Below are 23,026 nucleotides of genomic sequence, written 5' to 3'. Positions count from 1 at the left end.
TAATCAAAATACTTCGTTTTACAGGTATTTTTCCCTAAAGGTTGTACCTGATGGGTGAAATTATATTAAGGACCATAAGCTTGCATTCTTAGCATAAAAAACCCACTTAAAAGGCTGATCACACTGAACTCTTTTTCATTTTTGAAATGGGACAGCAATATACAAGAGGAAGAAAAACAGCAAAAGTGTATGTCATGTATAAAATGAGATGGTTTTAAACTATATGAAATGGCAAACAAGAAGAATAATTGTCCTGTTCAACAAAGACTGCATTGGATTTTACAGATTCATAATACTCCTGTTAAGTGGGGTCACGCTGATGACACCCAGCTGTACATCTCCACCCCAGGCCACCCCAACAATGCCCTTGAAGTGATGTCCCAGTGCCTGGAGGCCGTGCGGGCCTGGATGGGGAGAAACAGGCTCCGACTCAACCCCTCCAAGACCGAGTGGCTGTGGCTTCCGGCGTCCCGATATAGCCAGCTGACGCCATTGCTGGCTATTGGGGGCGAATCACTCGCCCCCACGGAGAGGGCTCGTAACTTGGGCGTCCTCCTGGACGCACGGCTGTCTTTAGAAGATCATTTGACAGCCGTGGCCAGGGGGGCTTTTTATCAGGTTCGCCTGATATGCCAGTTACGCCCCTTTCTAGATCGGGACTCCCTACGCACAGTCACTCAGGCACTCGTCACTTCCCGCCTGGACTACTGCAACACTCTCTACATGGGGCTCCCCCTGGGGTGCACCCGGAGGCTCCAGCTGGTCCAGAACGCGGCCGCGTGGGGGATTATGGGGGCGACGAGGCGCTCCCATGTGACACCTCTCCTGCGCGAGCTGCACTGGCTCCCAGTGGTCTTCCGGGTGCGCTTCAAGGTGTTGGTTACCACCTTTAAAGCGCTCCATGGCTTAGGGCCGGGGTACTTACGAGACCGCCTTCTGCCACCAATAGCCTCCCACCGGCCAGTACGCTCGCACAGAGTGGGCCTCCTCAGGGTGCCGTCCGCCAGACAATGTTGGCTGGCGACCCCCAGGGGGAGAGCCTTCTCTGTGGCGGTGCCCACCCTCTGGAACAACCTCCCCCCAGAGATACAATAACAGACCTCCAGATTTTTCGTCGGGCCCTGAAAACCTATTTATTTCAACTAGCTGGGCTGGCTTGAGTTAAATTTTAAATTGATTTTAAATTGGGTTGTTTTAATTTATGGCCAAAATATTTAATTATTTTAAACTGTTTTTTAAATTTTGTATGTTCTGTTTTTACTTGGCTGTTCACCGCCCTGAGTCCTATTTGGAGAAGGGCGGTATAGAAATGGAAACAAATAAAAATTAAAAATAAATAAATAAAAGTCTACTAAAATTAGATTCCAGAAATGGATGTTTTGCCAGGTTTGCCAGAATTTCCTTGCACTTTGGGTTTTAACTTTGTTGAGGATGCTGACTGTTTCCCCATTCAAATTATGGTCGAGTCTATTTGTGTGTTATCCGTGTGTTATGTGATTAAGGAGTTTTATTGTGTCATCTCTCTGCTAGTTGGTGTTCATGGATGTGGTGTGCTGGTCATCTGCTGTCTATCCTACCTAGTGGCTGATACAGTCCTTCAGGGGTGGGTTCTAAATTTTTTTACTACCGGTTCTGTGGGTATGGCTTATTTTGTAGATGTGGCTTATTTTGTGGGCGGGGCTTGATGATCATGTGACAATTATTTAGGATTTAGCAGAGGTACTGGTCTACCAGGCTGTACTGATCTACCCATTTATTTTTGCAGGCACTGGTCTACTCATGTATTTTTTTTTTTTATTGCAAAAGTTTTACAATTACATTTTCACCCTTTTTTTTTCACCCCCCCACCTCCCTCCCCAAACTTCCCGTCCTCCCTGACCCTCCCTAACCCTCCCCCCCCGGACTTCCCTATTATGTACTCATAACTAATAACACTAATATATACTCATGTATTTTTTCAGGCACTGATCTACTCAAGTATTTTTTCAGGCACTGGTCTACTCATGTATTTTTGCAGGCACTGGTCTACCTATTTATTTTTGCAGGCACCGGTCTACTCATTTGTTTTCTTTTAACACTGATCAGCTGTAGGGCGGCCCTTTGAAGCCCCGTGGCAAGAGTTTAAACAGTTTTTTTCCCTCTAGCCATCAGCTGGGACTCAGGAGGCAGCAATAGATTGGGGGTGGGGCCAAATAAAAGGTAAAAATAATGTGGGGGTGGCGGGGACGGGGGGTTAGAACCGGTTCAGTGACATCATATCGTCACCGCTACCGGCTCGGCGGAACCAGGAGGAGTCGGGAGGAACCCACCACTGCAGTCCTTACCCTGTATATTGTATATGACACCTCTTTTTTGGTTAGTTGGTTTGTTTATCATTCATTCATTCATTCATTCATTCATTTATGAGAATGTATATAGCAGCCTATTAACTCACAGTGATGCTAGGTGGCTTATAGACAATAGAATATGTGTAAAATATAATAATAAAAGTAAAATAAAATAATAATGCCCTGTCAGTGACTATACACAATCAAATCAGCCATTTAAAGGGCTCTATTCCATTCTTTGTTCTTCAAACCTGCTGGTGAAACCACATCTTCAGTTCCTTATGAAAGAATGTCAGGCGCCAGTCTAATTTTTGGAGGGATAATGTTCCAGAGAGACGGAGCCACTATAGGGGCCATTCTGCAAGAGACTGTCACTCAGATAACCTGGTCCCAAGGATGAAGGGCTTTAATGGTGACAACCAGCATCATGAATTGCACCCAGAAGCAAATTGGCAACCAATGCAATTCCCACGTGAGAGGTATCACATGTGCACATAGAGGTCTGCACAAAACCATGGAGACCAATGGAAACTGAACCAACTGGAGCTTCTGGAGGCTTTTCAAGGGCAGCTATATGTAGAGTGCATTGCAGTAGTCAAGACAGGTGACTAAGGCATGAATAACCGTGAATAGGGATTGTTGGTCCAGGAAAGGATGTAACTGGTGCACAACTTGCATTGTGCAAAGCCCCTCTGCACACAACTGCCACCTGCTCTTTCAAGCAGGAATCGCAAATCCAGGAGAACCCTGTTTATTCTCTCAGTCTGTTTGGCGCAGAACCACCCCATCCAAGACCAAAGATGGCAATTGTCCATGGACCAAAGAGCCCCAAACCCAGATTCACACAATCTTGCCAGGGTTCAGGTTCAACCTGTTTTTTCCCCACCAGTCCCTAACAGCCTCCAGGTACTATGTGAAGGAGATCAGGGCATCACTTAACTCCCCATGGACTGAAATATATAGCTGAGTATCATAAGCATATTGATGATATCTCAGTCCATAGTAATGGATGATCTCACCTAATGGCTTCATGTAGATTTTAAATAGCAGCGGAGGAAGCCCAGTGGAACTCCGCAAGACAGTGCACAAGGACTGGACCTCTTGCTTCCTATTAACACTGGGAGGGAGGGAGGAAGTTAACCAGGATACCACAAAGTCCCCTATTCCCAATCCCTGAAGTCACTCCAGAAGGATACCATGGTTGATGGTATTGAAAGAGGCCAAGTAGAGCAAGGATGGATGCACTATCCCCATCCTGCTCCTGCCAGAAACCATCAAAATATCTGACCAATGCTGTTTCTGTCCCATATCCAGGCCTGAATCCTGACTGGTAGAGGTCTAGATAATCCATTTCATCCAGAAACCTCTGGAGCTGCCACATAATTACCTTCTCAACAACCTTCCCCAAAATGAAAACAGTTGAAAACAGTCCAACCTTCTTAATAAGAGGGTGGACCGCAGCCTTATTAAAGTGCTGGGGCACTACCCTCTCCTGTAAAGAAGCATTAATCACCACCAGAATCTAACCACATGTCATCTCCCAGGAAGCTTTCACAAGCCAGGAGGAGCATGGGTCTTGTTGTGGCCCATCAACAGCCTGTGCAGCTAGTAGCTGATTCCGACAGCGAGGAGGCTGGTATGGTGCTGCACCAGCAGCCTGTGCAGCTGGCACTCGAGTCAGACAATGAGAAGGCTGGTGAAGATGTGGCGCCAGAGGCAGGAATTCAGCCAGGGCCTTCAGAACCTCCAGAAGCTTCCATGGGTGAAGAGGAAGAAGAGGAGGAGCGTCTTCTCGATGCATGGGCGCGCAGAGCTGCCAAAAGGCAGGAGTGGCTCCTCAGGAGGAGGTCTCCTCGAGAGTAAGGCTTGGGGCTAATTGGCCACTCCTTTAGCTTATTTATGGAAGGACAATGACTGAAGCAATTTGCAGGGAACAACTTTGTTCACTCTCCTTCGCGTCTGGATCTTAGTTCTCTTATCAGTTTCCTGCAAATTGTTTCTGGGCTTTCTGCCAACCATAGTAAGATTACGATTATTTATTCTTTGGATTCTTGTAGGCTATTAAGAAAATTAATTAACAGCCTTTGTTTGAAAAAGACTGATTTAATTTAGTAAACTAAGATTTGTACAGACTTTGTGTGTGCTGCGTTCTTTGGGGTTTGTAGCTGGGGCAGAACAGGTCTAAAACAAAGATGCTTGCATGCATCCATCCTGGGAACCTGTCCACTTCCTCAAGAGCAGCAGAGTGAAACTGTTTCCAGATAACAGGGCAAGAATCTGCCCCAGGAGCCTCCAGCAGATTAGCAACTATGCCAATATCTAATTCAGAACAAAGTTGAGTGATGTTGTCTTCCAGAAAATCCACAAATTCCTCAGTGCGCCCCTTCAGGTGGACCACCGTCTCCTCCTTCCCCAGGAAGAGATAGCTCTTGGGCATTCAGGCCAGGCCTTAGCTCCAACTGATCACAGCACACAGAAGGTAGTTCACTGAAATCCAGGGGAGTCCAGGGAAGGCACATAGTCATAAATCATCCACCTCATATTCTCTGTATCATCAAGCTGTACCTTTCCAATCTCTCCGCTCTTCAGGCTCTCAGCCTTTCTGCTTTTCCACTTTACTTAAGGTGTTTTGGAGGGCTTTAATTTATTTTGCACACTATGGTGATACCCTGTTGTTATAGTAGTCAGTGGTACCAGATCACCAGGTCAGCAGAAATTAACACCCAGTTAAGCAGGGATTAAGCCACATTAAATAAATGTTGAAAATATGATCTCATTAGTGGCTTTAGCAAAATTATCCAAACTGACTTGAAGCAACAGCATGAGAAAAAATTCAAAAATCGTGCATTTAGGTGAAAAGTTTGGCTTCACTATTAACAAAACTACCAGGACCGCATACTCAAAAAAGTTTTAGAAAAGATGCAGATCTTGAGTTCTTGTGGACTTTTAAAATGCAGAGCAATATTTGGAAGTGTTACATTTATTGGACTTGACACTACTGACTACAAACTCCCCCATCTGCCCCACAGTACATCCAGGATACAGAACCGTTCAGTTTAGGGGTGAAATGCTCCTGGTTTGGACTGGATTGCCCGATCTGATAGCAATGGTGGCGGGTGGTTCAGAGAACCGGTAGCAAACATCCCTGCCACCACCTCCATGCCCAGCTGAGCCACGCAATCATCAGAGGCTTTTAAAAAAAAAATTTAAAGCATTTTTTCTATAACCTCTTCCGCCGAAAAAATGCTTTTAAAAGTTTTTTTAAAAAGCCTCTGATGATCGTGTGGCTCAGCTGGGATCGTCAGAGGCTTTTAAAAGCATTTTTTAAAAAACCTTTTCGGCCAAAGAGGTTGTAGAAAAAATGGCTTTAAAAGTAAAAAAAAAAAAAAGTTGGCCACGCCCACCCAGTCACATTACCCACCCCCACCAAGCCATGCCCACAGAACCGGTAGTAACAAATTTTACATTTCACCACTGCTTCAGTTAAATGGAACATACCCAATCTAAACTCCGTGACGTTCACCACCAACTTGGACAATTTTCAAAATTTTAAGAGGGAAAGCTTCTAGAAGAGTTTAAGGGGAAAAAAAGCATCCACAAGGATTAAGGAACTAGCTACTACAGCAGTTTTAACTCTTAGTCCTTTGCAGAGAGGTTCATTATAGTTCATCATAGTTCCTTCTAGAGAATTTTAGTAGCAAAGATTGAAAGTGAACCATAAGTCTGGCCCCCATCCACTTGTCCAAATGTCCATTCACCAGACCGCAACAAGAAGAGATTGGCAAATACTAAGACTGATAATAAATTCCCAATTCACCCGCCATCTCTTCATGTCCAGGAATAGCCTATCCAGAACCAGCTATGTGAATTATCTTACTGACAGTACCAAATGTGTATCATTCACTGCTGCTTATCCCCTCATGTTAGATTAATGAGCTTCCTTCAGGCATTCATCTTTTATTCTTAAATATGCAGAAAGACAGGTTAGTCTTTCTCATACATTTGAATCATCTTCATGGATAGCATTCCTGTCATTTCCCAAAATAAATAAGGGGTAAAATGAGAGTGGAAGGTAGAACATTTTTTTCCTCTTGAAAACTGCACAAAATTTAGATTAAAACCTCACCAAATTCAACACAGTACCACTTTAGATAAGGCAGCAGTAGGATATAGCATAAAAACAAAAAAATAATAATTATCTTATGGGTCCCTTATTTCCATTTCGTTTACTTAGTGTGACATGTTTTGGATGTGACATCCTGTTTTTCCACAATTTAAAAATAAATCAGTAGAGTACAAGGCAGCGAAGGACTGGCAGCTAGACTTAGTAGCATTGGGATCTTGGTCACCAGAGAATCAAGATGTGGCTTTTTTAAAAAAAAACCAAAAATTGAGTCACATAGCAATGGATCAAGGAAGGAACAGATCTTTGTGCAAGAACATCTGCTGCATTTGGAGCTGACTCACTGGTGGACTTTCTTCTTGTTAGTACAGTACTCTGGATCTCTGTTGAATGTAAGCACAATTGGCCAGCCTTGGAAGCAAAAGGGAAGGCTGTCCACTTAACATTCCCATTATGGTGGAGAATGGGGAGGGAGCCACACTGGGGCTGTCCTCATGACTCTTTGTCCGGTGAGTTTGAGTATATTTTTTGAATAACCTATCTAGGGCAAATGCCCTACAGGTATCCAGAGAAGGGAGGAGGAAGAAAGGAAGAATCAACATGGCTTTCTTTGTCGAGGTACCATTAAAACTTGATTGATTCTTGGTTCTGGGTAAGAGCCAAAAGACAACTTGGTGGTAAATGAATGAAGGGAACCCTCTACCAGATTAAGAGCAGCAGGAGAGGGAACCTACGAGAGTCGGTTTATATGAAGGTGTTGTTCTCTTTGTCTGTCTGTCTGTCTCTCTCTCTCTCTCTCTCTCTGCATGTGTGTGTGTGTTTTGCAGTGTGTGAGGAAGTGGTAGATGGGTACACTAATGACACTGAGAGCTAATGTTTCCAGTAGGGTAAAAACCAACATAAACCAACCATCCAAAAACATTTTATTTAAAACCGATCACATCATAGTAGAACTGATGAGAACAATTGTAACTGAATAACACAGAGGACCATGTTGGAGATGTCTTTCTCCAATTGTCACTGAGTGGCTTCACAGTACTGAACATCCATAATAATTTCATCATTAATGTTACCGGCCAGGGCATAGTTAGAGAAGGGTTGGTGTGCAGTGCTGTTTTGGCAGCCCAAGTTACCTATAATCCACAATGCCTCTCAATCTTTCCTTGACATCCAATGTACTGTTGGCATAGCTGTCTATTGGTCAAAGGATCTGCATCTCACATGCTTCATTTTCAAGCCTATCCTGGAGACTTCTCTTCAGAGACCGACTGATGATCACTGCAGGTCAATCCTGAAGCAGACTCAATCAGTAGCTTCAGATGATTCTAAAGTTCATTTAAGAGTTCACTCAATAATAAAAGTATTTATCAGGCTACAGAAAAAGCCACCTATTATTCATTGTATCTGTAGCAGTTTTTTTTAGTCAATGGCTTTGGTGGGAGAGGAACAAGCAGTTTTTCATCAATCCTGGAAAGAAATTCCCTGACTTAAAGCAAGAGAGACACGGGTTAATCTATTATGACTAATATGACTGGACTAATTCTTAGTGGGAATAAAAATATTCTAGCAGAAAAATGAAGAACTAATAAAAAACTGATAATGGATTTTAATTGTGATTTCTTGCTACTACAACTTTCTGCATGTTAATAGAAACTAGGAACCATCACACTGGGACAAGCTGCTTCTGAATTATCTCTTCCTTCCACCTTGAACTTGGAGTTTTAAGATCCAAAATTAAAACAATTTAGAAATGAGAGATTTGCTTGACTTACTCTGACTGAACTCTACTTTACATAGATCAGGGGGTTTCTTCCCCTCCGAAGAAGCCAAATTTCCTAATACGAAATGTGTCTGGGAGACATCTTTAAACAATGAAATTATTGATGTCTTTGTTTTTCAAATTGACTGTGCTTACACTGGATGGGATTTTTATTCTTACCAAAGGTGAGTTACACTGGTGTTCCTTCATCATTTGATTTCATAGCATGGACTCTTCCCTGAAATTTTCCACATGGGTTTCTTAGCCCATTCTTGAACCAGATAACCAGGCCAGTACAAACAATTGTGAGACAAAAAGCACAGAGCATTCCAATTACACTTGAGGTTTTCATATAGGCTTTAGCCTGTATTGAAACTGGAGGTGGCCCACTGTCTATGCTACCTCCATAGCCTTTATCTCGGCAGTCTGGAGGAGCCCATCCAACATCACAGTGACAGTGTTTGAGAGTGTTACAAATTCCCCGATTGTGGCACATTGTGACATTACAGTCATATTTCAAAATGGATACATTGAGACAACTACCCTGAATACACATCATGTTATTGCCACAAGGAGTACCATCTCTCACTGATCCAATATCATTCACCTTCATCCCAGAGTGGTAGTCAGTGCCCCAGCATTGATTAACTCTGGTGGAAGTTTGAATTATTGTACTGTGATCCTCCAAAGAAGGAATTTGTGTATTTTCACACTGGATACGGCCACACAGGCTATCCCCAGTATCACATTTCTTGTAAATTCCATGTTTAAGGCCACAGTTGCCAAAGCGATCACCTTTATTATTCACTTCTATGAAGCAAACTTCAGAAGCGACTTTTGATCCACTGCCAAATATCATTTTGCACTGCATATCATGAGTTGTGCAGTTCCCATGATAACAATATACACCATCATTGCACACGGCGCCATCTTGCACATGCATGTCTTCTGGACAGTGCTCTGAGGTCCCATTGCAATATTCAGGGAGATCACAACTGCTAATCTTCTCTCTGCAAACAGTTCCACGTTGACGATACTGGCAGTTAGCACAGCACAGTCCAAAGGCACAAACAGCCGCAGGGCGCAACATACAATTAGCTTGACAGCAGGGATCTGACTTGCATTGTGTTTCTGACCCACAGTCACACTGCTCTCCCTTTTCCACTCTTTTGTTACCACAGGATTCAAACTTAAATGTTGTGTTAGTGTCTGGTGGGACAAATAAACACCCACTGTTTCTATAGTGGAAATAATCCTTGTAACTGCAGTTACTAAATGTATCACTCTCTGCTGCATAGGGTGCCATAATGCATTCACTCTTTCCACAATGACAATATCCTTCATCATGTTCCATTCCAAGAACGTGTCCCAGTTCATGGGTAAATATGACAGACATATAAAACAAACTGGGAGTTCTATAGGATTCAATAGCACTTGCCCCATTCATGCTACATATAGTACCCATATATGCAAGTCCTACTGTTATCCCAAAATCTTTATAAGCAAATAAATGACCAACATCATTCTTTAAAATGTTAACTAAATTGTATGTTCTCCATTCATTAAATGAGGCAAGTGTGTCATCTGCTACATGGGAAATTTTTATGAGATTTTTTTGTGACCAGATCACTAAGCCTGTTATTGATACATGAACAGAAAGTGCATCAAACAATGAATTTGCAGCATGCACAATATCTAGAACTCGCAAGGTAATAAAAGATTCATTTCTGTGAAACTTCAAATATCGTTCATGATCAATCACAATTGCTACCTTAACATATCTCCTATGTGGCCACCAGGATTTTCCAAAAACGTCTTTGTTTCCAAGATTCTGTGTTTCAGGAATTATGTCCTTTTGATGAGTCTGTTGTTCCTCTCCTACTCCACATGTCATTCGGAGAGCCCCTTCCTCTACTTCTAACCGAAACACCACGTGTTGAAAGGTAGAAGATTCCTGGACTGGTTCAATTTCATAGGTCTTATTTTCCATTTGCAGGAGACCTCTCAGTCCTCCTGAACATGTACTGAGGGTGACTCGAGAAGAGGACTTTCTCTGTATAAATCCATGGTAGAAACAGTCATCCTTGATAAAAGGATGATCCACCTGGAGATCTCCTGCTGTATCATAGGTGAAGACAGGAAAGGCCTTTGGGATGAAATTCCTTCTTTGCCTGAGGAACAGCACCTGGGGATTTCCTTCAATGTGCAGGAGGTAGCTGACATGCTGGGGTTCTTCTTGCCCGTACTTGGGAGACAGCTTCCTCGGGATGATCACGTCATAAGAGGCATATCTGAAGCCCTGAGGAGGTGCCTGTCTAGAAGCTGCATTTTGGATGATCTTCAGCAATACCACACTCAACAATGCCACACAGGTACTCATTTTCACAAAACGAGGGTAGGAACTGACCATATTTTGGAAAACGAAGAGAGATATTGACAGATAGAGATAGATAGATAGATAGATAGATAGATAAAGAGATAGGGAGGGAGGGGGGGAGGGGGGGAGAGAGAGAGGGAGAGAAAGAGAGAGAGAGAGAGAGAGAGAGAGAGAGAGAGAGAGAGAGAGAGAGAGAGAGAGAGAGAGAGAGAGAGAGAGACTTAAGATTTGAAAATGAAGATTCTGAACATACCGGTAGCAACAGAAATGCAGTAGATTTTTGGAATGGAGGCGGAGTTTAAACAACCAGTGTAGAATAACTACCATTAATATCCTAGTACTCTTTAAGTTATCTAACAGGAATAAATTGTATATTTTCTATGGTTGGCCCAAGGTGTGAACTGAAGTTCAATAATTGAGTGGCTAGTGAAGTAGCCTATCACACCAGGAGACATGTGGCTTTGTAAGAGCTCAAAATCAATAACTTGCTGAAGCTTCTAATTTCTAATTCATGCTTATTTGGCTTTTCCTCCTTTCATCCAGGTCATGAAAGACTAGTGCTCGACCACCTGAGAACAATCTGCTTTTAGGTCCCTTGCAATTTGCCTGCCGAGCAAATAGATTTACAGATGATGCTGTTAATATGACTCTGCACTACATCCTACAACGTCTTGAATCTCCAAAGACATATGCAAGGGTCCTCTTTGTAGACTTCAGCTCAGCATTCAATACCATCATTCCAGATATTCTTATAACTAAACTAAATCAGCTAGCTGTACCTGACCACTCTTGTAAATGGATCATAAGCTTCCTAACAGACAGGAAGCAGCAGGACAAGCTAGGCAAAATCAAAACTTAAAATGGACACCTAACATCAAAAACATCACCAAGAAAGCTCAACAAAGAATGTTCTTTCTGAACTAACTCAGAAAGCTCAAACTGACCAAGGAGTTGCTGATCCAGTTCTACAGAGCAATTATGGAGTCTGTTATCTGCACCTCCAACCAAACAAGACGAACATAGAATTCAACGGATAATTAGAACTGCAGAAAAAACAATTAATACCAACCTGCCTTCCATTGAGGATCTGTATACTGCAGACCCCTCACATCCTGGACATAAATTGTTTCAGGTTCTACCCTCAAAACGATACTATAGGGCACTGCACACCAGAACAACTAGACACAAGGACAGTTTTTTCCTGAATGCCATCACTCTGCTTAACAACCAATTCCCAACAACACTGTCAAATAATTTACTAAGACTGTATTACTATTATTCTTCTCTTCCTTACTAGTATCTATCTCTTCCCACTTATTACTATAACCATGTTGCTTTTATCTTTCAATTTATATTGTTTTTATTAGTTTCCTAGTCTGATTTGATAGCTTATTAGTAACCTTGACTATCACTAAGTGTTGTAACTTTTTATTCTTGAATGTATTTTATTCTCCTTATGTACACTGAGAACATATACACCAAAGACAAATTCCTTGTGTGTCCTATCACACTTGGCCAATAAAGAATTCTATTCTATTCTACTCTATTCTTTGGCTATAAAAGGATCTGAGGCTTTTTCATACCAAGTGGCTCAGTCTTTGCCTTAAGAATTTTCACAACTATTGGGGAGTGAGGGAGAATCTGTTAAAGACTACAAAGTTGCACTCTTAGCACAAACAACCCCAATTTTAAAGACTGAACAGACTGTGGTTTTATGTTACGTGAAAGATCAACAAGAAGAATAATTGTCCTGTTCAAGAAAGATTGCATTCGATTCTATAGATTCTATGCATCTGATGTTGAATGGGATCAAAAGCCTACTAAAAATAGATTCCAAAAATGAATGTTTTGGCATCTTTGCTTTTTCATTATCTGTTTCCAATGGTCTACAAATATTGTTTTATTTCTAGGTGCCTGTTGATGGCTGATTTGTTTGAATACCAAGAATCCAAGAATTCCCTTGCACTTTGAGAATGAGCTTGGTCTAGGATGACCATTTCCCCATTCAAATTATGGTTGCATCTCTCCATGTGTTTTGGGATTAAGGAGTTTTCATTGTGTCTTCTCACTGCTAGTTGGTGTTCATGGCTGTGCTGTGCTAGTCTTTTGCTGTCTGTTCTGCTGTCTGTCATACCTAATAGTTGTTACAGTCCTTACCCTGTATACAGGGGTGAAATCTACTTACCTTCTCTACTGGTTCGGAAGTGCGCGCTTTGGTTTACTTTGGAGGGCTTTAGTTGATTTATGTCCTATGATGAATTCTTGTTATTATAATAGTCAATGGCACCAGTACACATGGTCACCAGCAATTGACACCTATATAAGCAGGGATTAAACTGGGTTAAATCGAAGTTTAACTATAATTTTCATTAGTGGCGGTAGCAAAATTGCCCAAACTGAGTTGAAGCCATATCAGACACAGTTGAAAAAATTGTACATTGGAACATGTGAAATGTGAAATGTTTGGCTTGACGGTTATCTACAATTACTAGGACCATATGCCTGAAAAGATGCGGAAGAGATCTTGTGGGATTTTAAAATTCAGAAGATGTACCTGAAAGACACCATAGCCAGCATTACTATTATTGAAAAATAAGAAAGTGTGATTTGTAGATATACTGTAACAATATTAGGACATAGTCAATAGGATGAAAAACAATTGGAAAAAGTAAAAACAAACAGAAAATCAAGGGTTTCTTTAAAAAAGAAAAGGAACAACCATTAAGGCAATGGTAATCAAAGCTCTTTGAGTGATACCTAAGGGATTTACCAAATAATTGGAAGCGTTACATTTATTGGACTTGACATTTCTGACTGCAAACTCCCCCACCAGCCCAACTGTATCTCCAGGTATCCAAAGCCTTTAGTTAGATCAGTGGAACGAACCCCATTCACTGTAAGAATAGGGAAAATCATCAACATCATCTTTTGATTATTTTCTGGTGATGGTTGGATTGTGAATTGATGGAAGTGTGGGTGTGCTACACAGTTACACACAGATGTCCACTTTCTACATCTACTCCAACCATCCTCCTAAAATAAAAGCATATGTATAAATATCCTTTCATCATTTGCTCCTCTAGGCTGGGGCTTTTCAAATTGAACTTAAATGGTTTCCCAAATGTGTTAAGGGAAAGCTTCTGCAAGAATCAAAGGGAAAAAAATCCATTGTCAAAGAAACTGACTTGGCACACAACATGGATTGAACAAACTGTTACAGTTCTTGAAGAAGTGCTGTCGTCTTCCTTTTTCCTCTCAATCCATGTGTTGCTGTTTCCATGGTCATCTTCCTCAGAAAAAGTTTTCAGGGCTCTCAACTGGAATTTCTAGGAAAAGCAGCACTGTGAATTTCTATGATACTGTAAATGTAGCAGAAAAAGATGGGGAGTGGAAGTCAACATACATGTGGCACTTTAGACCTGGTTAGTTTTTATGGGCAGATGCCTTGAAGAAAACAGCTCCTCCCAGTCTAGAAGCAATAACTATTAAGAAATATGACAGCAGTTTCTTCTAGGTATTCTACATTATGAAGGAAAACATCAAAAGATACTTTGAAAGCTTTATTTAAGTCCAGGGATTTTTGGAAAGCAAATTAATGGATAAATATAACATAAATGTACTGGGGACAAATAAGTAATACAAGCCTTTGGACTGTCAAAGCAAAAGCAGAAATGTTGCAGCATGTGGAATAAACGAGGAAGTATGATGTTTCAGAAAAAGGAGCGATGAGAAGAAAAAGCTGGTTTTGGCATTGGATATTCAGAGGAGTGGCAATGAATGCAAGTTCACAAGCAGAGCAGGAACACAAATAAGAAACGTAATGTTGCAGAAATCCACAAAGAACTATGAAACAAACATCTCAAGAAGGCTATTTCACATGTTTCCAGCCAAGATTCGGTCCTGACAGCTGTTAAAAACATCTTCCTGACCTATTTAGTAGTCTTTTGTGATTTTTTCCTACTAACAAGAGCATGCTGATTGTACAAGTGATCTTTGGTGTGAAGAAGATGATTCTATCAAATGAGGACAAAAAATACAAAGACATCATAGTGTTACTAGTAGTAGAGATGAAAGAGATTTATCTCTGGGTTATGAGGAAGTGTCATTGATCATTTCCTGCTGATACAACTCCAATTGTGACTGTCCAATTGGAGAAGGTTACCACAGGATTTAGTTTCTCTCGGTAGTTTCTATTGAAAGTTATGAATTAATTTTAGAACTGTTTACCTCTTTTGTTATACAGAAATTCAGATAAAAAGGATGCCTCTTTAATAAAATTAATATATATCAGAAGTCCTTTCCTTTCAAAGAAAGGTTTTTCATAAATCAATCTGAAAGAAAAATCATATTAAAATGGAATGTAAACACTAAGATGCCACCCCCCCCCAAGTTAGTTCATTTAGTCTTTATCCATGGCTTCCAAGATTTTTATCTGATACCTTGTATGTTGTTATGGTTTATGATTTAGTGTTGATATTCTTCTTCTGCTGATTCTGTTGGATGCCCCTCAGTTACTAAACACGTACATTAGTGTATTTCTGAAATGTACAACCACGGCAACAGAAATAACAGCACCACAAAGGCCATATATTAATCTTCCTATCACTCTAGTTTTTGCAAAATGTCTACCCACATCCAGTTGTCCAGGTGATCCAAGAACAAAAACTGACACCCAAAGAATAGACAATATTGAGTTTTGAATTTGAGTGCATGCCCCTTACAGGAAAGTTGGAAACAATCCATAAATGGGCCACAACAGGCCAGAGACTGCTTGTTTGAAAGATACTTGAGATGCTCTATTACTGGATTGATCTATGATAGAGAGGACAGGAACAAGCACCCTTCAAATTTTTCATCAATCCTGGAAAGAAATGTTCTGATTTTCAGCAAGAGAAGAACAGGTTTAACCTATTATTATGACTGACTGGATTAATTCTTAGTGAGAACAAAAATATTCTAGCAGACAATGAAGCAGTAATAAAAGAGCTGATGGATTTTAATTGTGCTTTGTTGCTAGTACAGCTTTTTGCATGTTGATAGGAACTGGTAACCTGGGACAAGGTGAATTAACTCTTCCTCCCAAAGTTGAACTTGGAGTTTTAAAGTAAAAAAATTAAAACAATTTAATTTAATTTAATACATTGAAATTCTAGATGCCTTTTTAAAAATTGACTGTTAATTCTTGTGATTATACTCGATGCATTGTGCATCCTAAGCAAGCGTGAGTTTTACTTGTGTTCCCTCATCTTTTGATTTCGTAGCATGGACTCTTCCCTGAAATTTTCCAAATCGGATTCTTAGTCCATCCTTGAACCAGATAATCAGGCCAGCACAAACTATTGTGAGACAAAAAGCACAGAGTACTGCAGCTACAGCTGAGGTTTTCATATTAGCTTTAGACTGCACCATAACTGGAGGTGGCCCACTATCTATGCTACCTCCATAGCCTTTATTTCTGCAGTCTGGAGGGGCCCATCCAACATCACAGTGACAGTGTTTGAGAGTGTTACATACTCCCCGATTGTGGCACATTGTGACATTACAGTCATATTTCAAAGTAGACACATTGACACAACTACCTTCAATACACATCATGTTATTGCGACAAGGAGTACCATCTCTCACTGATCCAATATCATTTACCTTCATCCCAGAGTGGTAGTCAGTGCCCCAGCAATCTTCAAATTCAGTCGAAGTTTGAATTATTGTACTGTGATCCTCCAAAGAAGGAATTTGTGTATTTTCACACTGGATACGGCCACACAGGCTATCCCCAGTATCACATTTCTTGTAAATTCCATGTTTAAGGCCACAGTTGCCAAAGCGATCACCTTTATTATTCACTTCTATGAAGCAAACTTCAGAAGCGACTTTTGATCCACTACCAAATATCATTTTGCACTGCATATCATGAGTCGTGCAGTTCCCATGATAACAATACACGCCATTATTGCACACTGCGCCATCTTGCACATGCATGTCTTCTGGACAGTGCTCTGAGGTCCCATTGCAATATTCAGGGAGATCACAACTGCTAATCTTCTCTCTGCAAACAGTTCCACGTTGACGATACTGGCAGTTAGCACAGCACAGTCCAAAGGCACAAACAGCCGCAGGGCGCAACATACAATTAGCTTGACAGCAGGGATCTGACTTGCATTGTGTTTCTGACCCACAGTCACACTGCTCTCCCTTTTCCACTCTTTTGTTACCACAGGATTCAAACTTAAATGTTGTGTTAGTGTCTGGTGGGACAAATAAACACCCACTGTTTCTATAGTGGAAATAATCCTTGTAACTGCAGTTACTAAATGTATCACTCTCTGCTGCATAGGGTGCCATAATGCATTCACTCTTTCCACAATGACAATATCCTTCATCATGCTGCATTCCAAGAACGTGTCCCAGTTCATGGGTAAATATGACAGACATATAAAACAAACTGGGAGTTCTATAGGATTCAATAGCACTTGCCCCATTCATGCTACATATAGTACCCATATATGCAAGTCCTACTGTTATCCCAAAATCTTTATAAGCAAATAAGTGACCAACATCATTCTTTAAAATGTTAACTAAATTGTATGTTCTCCATTCATTAAATGAGGCAAGTGTGTCATCTGCTACATGGGAAATTTTTATGAGATTTTTTTGTGACCAGATCACTAAGCCTGTTATTGATACATGAACAGAAAGTGCATCAAACAATGAATTTGCAGCATGCACAATATCTAGAACTCGCAAAGTAATAAAAGATACATTTCTGTGGAATTTCAAATATCGTTCATGATCAATCACAATTGCTACCTTAACATATCTCGTATGTGGCCACCAGGATTTTCCAAAAACGTCTTTGTTTCCAAGATTCTGTGTTTCAGGAATTATGTCTTGTTGATGACTCTGTTGTTCCGCTCCTACTCCACAAGCCATTCGGAGAGCCCCTTCCTCTACTTCTAACCGAAACACCACGTGTTGAAAGGTAGAAGATTCCTGGACTGGTTCAATTTCATAGGTCTTATTTTCCATTTGCAGGAGACCTCTCAGTCCTCCTGAACATGTACTGAGGGTGACTCGAGAAGAGGACTTTCTCTGTATAAATCCATGGTAGAAACAGTCATCCTTGATAAATGGATGATCCACCTGGAGATCTCCTGCTGTATCATAGGTGAAGACAGGAAAGGCCTTTGGGATGAAATTCCTTCTTTGCCTGAGGAACAACACCTGGGGATTTCCTTCAATGTGCAGGAGGTAGCTGACATGCTGGGGTTCTTCTTGCCCATACTTGGGAGACAGCTTCCTCGGGATGATCACGTCGTAAGAGGCATATCTGAAGCCCTGAGGCGGTGCCTGTCTAGAAGCTGCATTTTGGATGATCTTCAGCAATACCACACTCAACAATGCCACACAGGTACTCATTTTCACAGAACGAGGGTAGAACCTGACATTATTCTGGAAAAGGGGGAGAGAGAGAGAGAGAGAAAGAGAGAGAGAGAGGGAGGGAGAGGGAGGGGAGAGAGAGAGAGAGAGAGAGGGAGAGAGGGAGAGAGGGAGAAACCTATTTGAAAATGAGGATTCTGAACATACCGGTAGCAACAGAAATGCAATAGATTTTTGGAATGGAGGCGGAGTTTAAACAACCAATGTAGAATAACTACTTTTCATATCCTAGTGTTCTTTAATTTATCTAACAGGAATAAATTGTATATTTTCTATGGTTGGCCCAAGGTGTGAATTGAAGTTCAATAATTTTAGTGGATAGTGAAGTAGCTTATCACATCAGAAGACATGTGGCTTTGTAAGAGCTCAAAATCAATAACCTGCTGAAGCTTCTAATTTCTAATTCATGCTTATTTGGCTTTTCCTCCTTTCATCCAGGTCATCTTTGGCTATAAAAGAATCTGAGGCTTTTTCATACCAAGTGGCTCAGTCTTTGCCTTAAGAATTTTCACAACTATTGGGGAGTGAGGGAGAATCTGTTAAAGACCACAAAGTTGCACTCTTAGCACAAATAAGCCAATTTTAAAGGCTGAACAGACTGTGGTTTTATGTTACATGAAAGATCAACAAGAAGAATAATTGTCCTGTTCAAGAAAGATTGCATTTGATTCTATAGATTCTATGCATCTGATGTTGAGTGGGATCAAAAGCCTACTAAAAATAGATTGTTTTGGTATCTTTGCTTCCTTTTTAACTTTTTCATTATCTGTTTCCAATGGTCTACAAATATTGTTTTATTTCTAGGTGCCTGTTGATGGCTGATTTGTTTGAATACCAAGATTCCAAGAATTCCCTTGCACTTTGAGAATGAGCTTGGTCTAGGATGACCGTTTCCCCATTCAAATTATAGTTGCGTCTCTCCATGTGTTGTGGGATTTTCATTGTGTCTTCTCGCTGCTAGTTGGTGTTCATGGCTGTGCTGTGCTAGCCTTTTGCTGTCTGTCATACCTAATAGTTGTTTCAGTCCTTACCCTGAATATTGTAGATGACTCCTGTTGTTTTTTTTTTCCCATGGGGTTACCGGGTCTACTTGGTTTACTTTGGTTTATACTTTGGAGGGCTTTAGTTGATTTATATTCTGTGATGAATCCTTGTTATTATAATAGTCAGTGGTACCAGAACACATGGTCACCAGCAATCGACACCTATATAAGCAGGGATTAAACCATGTTAAATCAAAGTTTAATTATAATTTTCATTAGGGACTGTAGCAAAATTGCCCAAACTGAGTTGAAGCCATATCAGACACAGTTGCAAAAATTGTACATTGGAACATGTGAAACGTGAAAGGTTTTTCATAAATCCATCTGAAAGAAAAATCATGTTAAAATGGAATGTAAAGACTAAGATGCCAAAAACACCCCCCCCCCCAAGTTAGTTCATTTAGTCTTTATCCATGGCTTCCAAGCTTTTTATCTGATACCTTGTATGTTGTTATGGTTTATGTTTTAGTGTTGATATTCTTCTTCTGTTGATTCTGTTGGATGAATTTTGCCCCCCCGTTTACGAAACACGTACATTAGTGTATTTCTGAAATGTACAACCAAGGCAAGAGAAATAACAGCACCACAAAGACTATATATTAATCCTCCTATCACTCTAGTTTTTGCAAAATGTCTACTCATATCCAGTTGTCCAGGTGATCCACTGTCTATGCTGCCCCCGTAGCCTTCATATTGACAGTTGGGAGGTTTCCACCCGTTATCACAGTGACAATGTTGACGGCTATTGCACACTCCCCGATTATGGCACTTTGTGACATTACAATCATACATTAAACTGGCTACACTGACACACTTCTGATGGATGCATATCATGCCACTGCCACAAGGGGTGCTATCCTTCACTGCACCAACATCCATGTCGATTCCAAGGTGGTAGTCGATACCCCAACATTGCTTATTGTCAATGGAAGTTTGAATTATCGTATTGTGTTCCTCCAAAGAAGGCAAGTGTTTCACATTTTCACACTGGATACGGCCACACAGGACATTCTCAACTTTACATTTCTTATATTTTTTATCTTTAAGGCCACAGTTTCCAAAACGATCCCCTTTGGTATTCATTTCCTTGAAGCAAACATCAGAAGCAGCTATTGCTGTGTTGCCAAAAATTGTTTTGCACTGTTTGTTGTGAGTGTTACAATTCCCATTATAACAATATTCACCATCTCTGCATGGGGCACCATCCAGCACATGAACATCTTCAGGACACCTTTCAGAAGTTCCATTGCAGTATTCAGGAAGATCACAACTGCTGGTCTTTGTTCTGCAAATAGTTCCAGCTGCTCGATACTGACAGTTGTTACAACATAAGCCAAATGCACAAGTAGCACCAGGACGCAACTTACAATTAGATTGGCAACAGGGATCTGACTTGCACTGATTTTCAGAACCACAATCACATTGCTCTCCATCATCCACTACCTTGTTTCCACAAAATTTGATGGTGTATATTCTACTTGGATTTGGTAGATCTAGTAAACACTTTGCATTTCTGTTCTTGAAATAATCCTTATAGCTACAATTGCTGAACTTATCATAGCCTGAAAGAACTTCAGCCATAATACACTGAACTTTTTCACATGAACAGTATTTTTTATCATGGCTCATTCCGAGATTATGTCCTAGCTCATGAACAAATATTAAAGATATAGTGAACAGGCTTGTGGTTATGTATTGTTCAACAGCAGATCCATAGTCATCTCTACAAATTCCTCCTGTGAATGCTAATCCTAGCTCACTAAAATGCTTGAATGCAAATAAATGAGCAGCATCATTCCTTAGACGTTTTTGTAGTGATCGCCTTCTCCAATCAGTGAAAGATCTAAGGGTCTTGTGTATGTCCCACTTAAGGTTTATGGGATTTCTTTGGGTCCAGATTTCCAGTCCAGCTAAAGACAGCTTAACAGACAGTGGCTCATATAATGAATTTGCCATATGAAGAATATCTATTACTCTCATAGCAACTAGAGTTTTATTTCTGTTAAATTTCAAATATCGTTCATAATCTATCACAAAAGCAATCTCTGCATGTCTAGTGTGCGGCCACCACTTGGAAGCACTTCTATCCTGTAGGTTTTTCATTTTTGGCATAATGGCCTTTTGAAACCATTCCTCTTCTTTTGTTAGTCCGCATCTCATCGAGATAGCAGCTTGTTCTTCTCCCAGAGAATATACAACATGCTGAAAGATAGCAGATGCCTCAACTGGCTCAATTTCATAAGTTTTATTTTCTAATTGCAAAATACCTCTGAGTCCTCCTGAGCAAAAGCTGAGAGTGACGAGAGAAGAGGGTTTATTCTGAACAAAGCCATGATAAAAACAATCATCTCTGATGAAAGGTTGGTCTATCTGGAGATCTCCTTCTTCATTATAGTAGAACACAGGGAAATGTTTAGGCACCAAACCCCACTTCTGTCTCAGATGCACCACTTGGTTATTCCCTCCAATCTGCAGTAAATAGCTTACATGCTCTGGTTCCTCATGTCCGGACTTGGGAGTCACTTTCCTTGGAATGATTGTTTCATAAGAAATACGCCTGAAGCCTGGAGGCCATCTCTCTTCAACGGTCTCAGCCAAGGCCTTCCTCAACAGCATCACAAATAGCCATGAAATGTACATATCCATTTCCCATCAAGAGAAAGAAGCCCATCAAAGTAGAACCTCTGACACCTTATTCGTGGAAAGAGAGTCCATTCTAACTTTTGTGGAGTAGAAAAAAATAAGGAAGGATGTGTACAAATCAGAAGTTGAAAGATTCTGACCATAGCAACAATACATGGAATTCTTTGGAATATGGGTGGAGCTTAATACAGCAAGAACAAAAACTGACAACCAAAGAACAGACAATACTGAGTTTTGAATTTGAGCACATGCCCCTTACAGGAAAGTTGGAAACAATCCATAAATGGATAATGATCGATTATTTAAATTGCCTGTTTGAGTGTATTGCTTCTGGAGTTTTGGCTGCATAATCCAAGATGCACTTGGATGCATAATCCAAGATGGTGGCATGTGCAGACACTGTGGCCCTGAGCTCCCGGTGTTGGGCTGTGTTTGGAATAATGTGTGTATGGATGTCTGTGAACAGTGGAGTGTATGGAGAAAAACGTGTCTACACCCATGCAGAGTTGCTAAACATTGGTCCCATAACATACTAAACTGCATGGTGAGACTTCCAGGTTCTCCATGGATCATTGTTGGATCTGGGAGGTGTTGACAGTGGCGAAAGGAGTGGAAACAGAAGTGTGGATGTAGAGCTGGTCTGTTAGCTCAGCTACGGAAGCAGCCCCACAGACCAGCAACTTTTTTTGACCAACGCCAGATCTCTCATCATAAAATCAACGAACTAGAGCTGCAGATAGCAGTAAGCAGGCTTATCTGCGAATGCTGTGTGATGATTGTCATGGAGACCTGGCTACATCCACTTGTACTCAATGCAACAGTGGGGCTAACTAGCCATGCCATCTACCATGCCATCTTCCATTTGATAGAAATGGCAACTCCGGTAAGAGCAAAAGTGGAAGACTTTGCATTTAGATATACAGCAACTGGTGCTAACAGCAGAGTAATATATACGTATTGTTCCCCAGATGTGGAATTAATGACTGTCATATGTAGGCCATTTTATCTGCCTAGAGAAATCATTGTGATAATTATTATCGCTGTTTATATTCCACTTGATGCCAATGTTAGCATGGTGCTCTCTAAGCTATAGGACGTCATCTCAAGGTAGTAGTAAACTCATCCCGAGGGTGCTTTTGTCGTGGCTGGGGACTTTAACCAAGCCTGTCTAAAGACTATTCTCCCTAAGTTTGTGCAGTGTGTGCAGTCCCCAACCAGAAGGAAGAACGCTTTAGACCATATGTACTCAAACTTAAAACAGGCATACAGAGCAATTCCCCTCCCTAACTTGGGCACATCCAACCATCTCTCTCTGCT

At 40.9% G+C, this 23,026-nt stretch overlaps 3 protein-coding genes across 3 annotated transcripts; all 3 read right to left on the bottom strand.

Moving 5' to 3' along the window:
- Positions 1-7,356: 7,356 nt before the first annotated feature.
- Positions 7,357-10,863, bottom strand: LOC132710704 (disintegrin and metalloproteinase domain-containing protein 20-like). The gene has a single exon (XM_060687516.2). It carries the CDS (start codon positions 10,617-10,619, stop codon positions 8,400-8,402), a length of 2,220 nt encoding a protein of 739 aa, XP_060543499.2. The 5' UTR covers positions 10,620-10,863; the 3' UTR covers positions 7,357-8,399.
- A 3,270-nt stretch (positions 10,864-14,133) lies between these two features.
- On the bottom strand, positions 14,134-18,165 carry LOC117656738 (disintegrin and metalloproteinase domain-containing protein 20-like). The gene is made up of 2 exons (XM_087876107.1): positions 16,230-18,165; positions 14,134-14,599 (listed from the first exon to the last, which is right to left on the bottom strand). Exons 1-2 carry the CDS (start codon positions 18,000-18,002, stop codon positions 14,516-14,518), a joined length of 1,857 nt encoding a protein of 618 aa, XP_087732233.1. The 5' UTR covers positions 18,003-18,165; the 3' UTR covers positions 14,134-14,515.
- A 441-nt stretch (positions 18,166-18,606) lies between these two features.
- On the bottom strand, positions 18,607-22,888 carry LOC117665597 (disintegrin and metalloproteinase domain-containing protein 20-like). The gene has a single exon (XM_034417668.3). The coding sequence runs from the start codon at positions 21,710-21,712 to the stop codon at positions 19,532-19,534; it is 2,181 nt and encodes a 726-aa protein (XP_034273559.2). The 5' UTR covers positions 21,713-22,888; the 3' UTR covers positions 18,607-19,531.
- Between the last annotated feature and the right edge of the window lie 138 nt (positions 22,889-23,026).

This window comes from Pantherophis guttatus, chromosome 1 (genome assembly GCF_059756535.1).
Source record: "Pantherophis guttatus breed Tessera chromosome 1, ASM5975653v1, whole genome shotgun sequence".
Lineage (NCBI taxonomy): Eukaryota > Metazoa > Chordata > Lepidosauria > Squamata > Colubridae > Pantherophis > Pantherophis guttatus.
Note: the sequence above shows the minus strand (reverse complement) of the source record. Positions and strands in the feature narration are given on the sequence as shown.